The sequence below is a fragment of the Apium graveolens genome, chromosome 5 (genome assembly GCF_009905375.1).
Source record: "Apium graveolens cultivar Ventura chromosome 5, ASM990537v1, whole genome shotgun sequence".
Classification (NCBI taxonomy): domain Eukaryota; kingdom Viridiplantae; phylum Streptophyta; class Magnoliopsida; order Apiales; family Apiaceae; genus Apium; species Apium graveolens.
The window spans coordinates 72,445,829-72,449,577 of record NC_133651.1 but is presented as its reverse complement, the minus strand read 5'-3'; the positions used below and the strand labels follow the sequence as shown (position 1 = coordinate 72,449,577).

At 30.7% G+C, this 3,749-nt stretch overlaps 1 protein-coding gene across 1 annotated transcript; it reads right to left on the bottom strand.

The window, feature by feature from the left end:
- Nucleotides 1-916: 916 nt before the first annotated feature.
- LOC141660171 (uncharacterized) lies at nucleotides 917-1,474 on the bottom strand. The gene has a single exon (XM_074467133.1). It carries the CDS (start codon nucleotides 1,472-1,474, stop codon nucleotides 917-919), a length of 558 nt encoding a protein of 185 aa, XP_074323234.1.
- Nucleotides 1,475-3,749: the final 2,275 nt, after the last annotated feature.

Here is a 3,749-nt window from a genome sequence, read left to right as displayed (position 1 = left end):
AAACGCCCAGTTACGAGATGATAATAAGCACACATGTGACCACCTAGATGATGCATCAATTAGTACCATAAAATATTTAAATAGTCCACATGAACGGTGAATGGGCCCACATATGTCACCCTGAATACGTTCCAAAAATCTCGGAGATTCAACTCCTATTTTTGCTGGAGAGGGCTTAATAATCAACTTTCCTGGAGAACAAGCAACACAAGGGAATTCATTAGTCTGAAAAATCTTCTGATTTTTCAGTGGATGCCCATTTGAGATTTCAATAATTCTCCGCACATCCCGGATGTCCCAACCGGTCATGCTAAATCATAAAATTATTTGTATCAATAAACTTCTGGTTTATGATAGCATTTGCTTTAATAGTACAAATGTTTGCATAATATAATCCGGAAGTAAAGGCGGGTAGTTGTTCCTTGATACTTTTCCTACCCGAAATGATGCATGTGATATTAAGGAATTCTTTATTCTCTTTACTCATTGTTTCGACATTATATCCATTTCTGCGAATATCTTTAAAACTTAATAAATTTCTTTATGAGTTCGGAGAGAATAATGCATCAATTATAATAAATTTTATTCCTTCAGGTAACAAAAGATGAGCTCTTCCAGAGCCTTCAATTATACTTGTACTTCCGGAAATTGTATAGACATTACTTTTACATTTTTATAGATGAGTAAAATATTTTTCATTTTTAAGAATGATGTGAGTAGTTGCACTATCCACATGATAAATATCTTCATTTATTTTGTGATCAATGCGAGAATGAAAAATATCCATAACACTTCAAATAAAAGTACATAGAATCAGTAACTTAATAATAATAATCATAAAATGTCTTACACATAAAAAAACTACCATCCAAACAATTATTTATATCATGTCTGTATCATTCATATTGCCACTTCCTTAAGGGATTTCATAAAAATCAGACGCATCTAAATATGTCATGTCAGAGGGGTTGTACTCGGGTCCTTCATTCTGGAAAGCTAAATTTGCTTTAGCAATCTTTCCTTTCTCCTTCCTGGATGCTTTGTATAGGCCAGCTAAGTGCTTAGGCGTATGACATGTACTCGACCATTGACCCTTCATACCGCATCTATAATAAATTTTTTTAACATTCTTTTGCCCTTTCTTATCTTTCTCCACCTTTTTACCTTTTTTCACAAACTTCGGGTTGTAATTTGATTTTCCTTGTTTACAAGGATAGTTGTTTCTTACTTGATTTCCTCGACCGCGTCCACGTCCACGGCCACGCCCAAAACTATAAGTTGTCGCATTGAATTCAGGGAAAGGGCTAGAGCCAGGTGGGCGAGACTCATGATTTTTCATCAAAAGCTTGTTATTTTGTTCAGCAACAAGAAGACAAGAAATTAAATCTGAATATTTTGTAAAACCTTTTACACGATATTGTTGCTGGAGGAGTACATTCGAAGCATGAAAAGTTGAATAAGTTTTTTCTAACATGTCCACGTCAATAATATTTTCTCCACATAATTTTAGTTGAGAACTGATTTTAAAAAGCGCGGAGGTACATTCACTGACGGTTTTAAAATCTTGAAGTCTCAAATACATTCAATCATATCGAGCTTTTAGAAGAATCACAGTCTTTTGATGATCATATCTATCTTTCAAATTTTTCCAAAGTTCAAGTGGATCTTTCAGAGTAAGATATTCAGTTTTAAGTCCTTCGTGGATATGACGGCGAAGAAAAATCATCGCTTTTGCGCAGTTTGATTTAGATTCTTAGTTTCCCTCTTTAATGGTGTCTACAAGACCTTGTGTGGCCAAATGAATTTCAATGTCTAGTATCCATGATAAATAATTCTTTTCGGTGATATCAAGAGCCTCAAATTCAAGTTTGGTGAAGTTTGCCATTCTTAGAAAAATAATCACAAAAATATATTATTATTATTATTTCAAACATGTATGTATATCTAATTTTATAAAAATAAAATTGTGATGTCTAAATACATGCATGTGAAGCTAAACAAATTATATATGCTAGAAAACTTATAATTATCATTGATATGGGTAGAATAAATTATTTTCAGAGATTACCATATAATTTTTTGATGCCTATTATATCACATGTATCATATAATCTATAAACAACTTTCATCACTTGCATTCATGATTTAAAATTAAACTATACATTTACATAAATGCTTATAAATTAATAATTTTGTATATTTTGGGCACATTAAAACAACTTGTTTTGGTAATTAACTAGTCTAACATATGATAAATCTTCTAGCTAGGTTTAACATTATGTACATATAAAACAAATTACAAGGCGGGACATATGCATGTAATTTTTCTTTTATTATATGTCTAGTGCAAAAAAGTATAGTACCAAAAATGGACATATTCTGAATATATGATTATGTAAAGATATAATAACAAATCAAGTTATCTTTACATGAAAGATTACATACCTTAGGTGAGATAAATAAAGAAGATATGTAGGTGATTTCTTGTACGGTAAGTGGCCTCCAAACTTTTTAAACAAATCGTGCTGATAACGTATTGTAAATATAGTATATACACCAAGAGAAGAAGAGAAAGAGAGAAGAAGAGAGAATATATTATTTCCAAGTATGTTTACAAGCTCCGTTTAGATGGCTATTTATAGGTGTAGGATATACAAGATACATGAACTTGATACATAAACTTGATACATGAACTTGATACATGAACCTGAAACATGAACCCGATACATGAACTTGATACATGAAGTTGAGAAGTCAACGAACTCATATTTATGAAAGATCAAAAGATTAAATCTAGAAAGTTCTAGGGATATCCATTCATAACAGATGGTAAGTTGATTTAAAGAGAAAGGTGAAGTTTTAGGGGATTACTATGATGATAAGTTGATTCAAAAATTTTTGGAAGAACTTTTTGGAGAATATTATAGTGGTAAGTTGATTTCAAAAATCTTAATGGAAGATGTTGTAAAAACGTTAGGAGAATATTACGAATGATGATAATATTTTTAGAAGAATATAATGTAATTGTAGTTTTTTGTATTTATTAACTCAAAAACTTGAGAAAATTTAGAAAATAGAATGAGAAGATTTGAGACGCATAACCTAAACACCTATGTATTCTTCTTTATATAAATACTAGTTTACTAAACCGCGCTTCGCAGAGGCCGTAATTAAAAATAATTAAATTATGCTATATTTTTTTTGGATTTCTAGTTTCGCGTTATTCATTCTTAAGAAGCGCCTTTTATAAGCAAGTCCAATGGTGGTGCTATTATACATACAACTATTAGATAATTTAAAAACCAAAAAGTGGTTATCGGTGCTAAAATAGAACTCATGCTCCAATTGTTAGATGCAAAAAATCTCCAAACATATCTATATCTATATCTCTGTATATATATATTTCAATCACCTAATCTTAAAATACACCACTATGTTTGTCACTATTACTTTTTTAATATTATGAAATATATTATAATAATTATACTATAGATATGTGAGAAAGAGAGAGATTAAGAAGAGAATATTGTATTCATTTAAGTGTGTATAATCATGCTCACATATGATGCTTATTTATATGCTTACAAGTGAAAGGTTACAAGTACCTAAAAGGTCATGAGTCATGTACATACAAAAGGTCAAAAGTCTAGAATTAAAGATTTGAAAAACCAAAGGTCTAAAGGCCAAAGGACATCCACATTATTCATAACACTCCCCTTGGATGTCCGTAGAAATGTCTCTTTGATATC

Bases quoted from the DNA above. Each gene is read 5' to 3' on its own strand.
- LOC141660171 (XM_074467133.1), bottom strand. From the start codon at position 1,474: ATGTTAGAAAAAACTTATTCAACTTTTCATGCTTCGAATGTACTCCTC.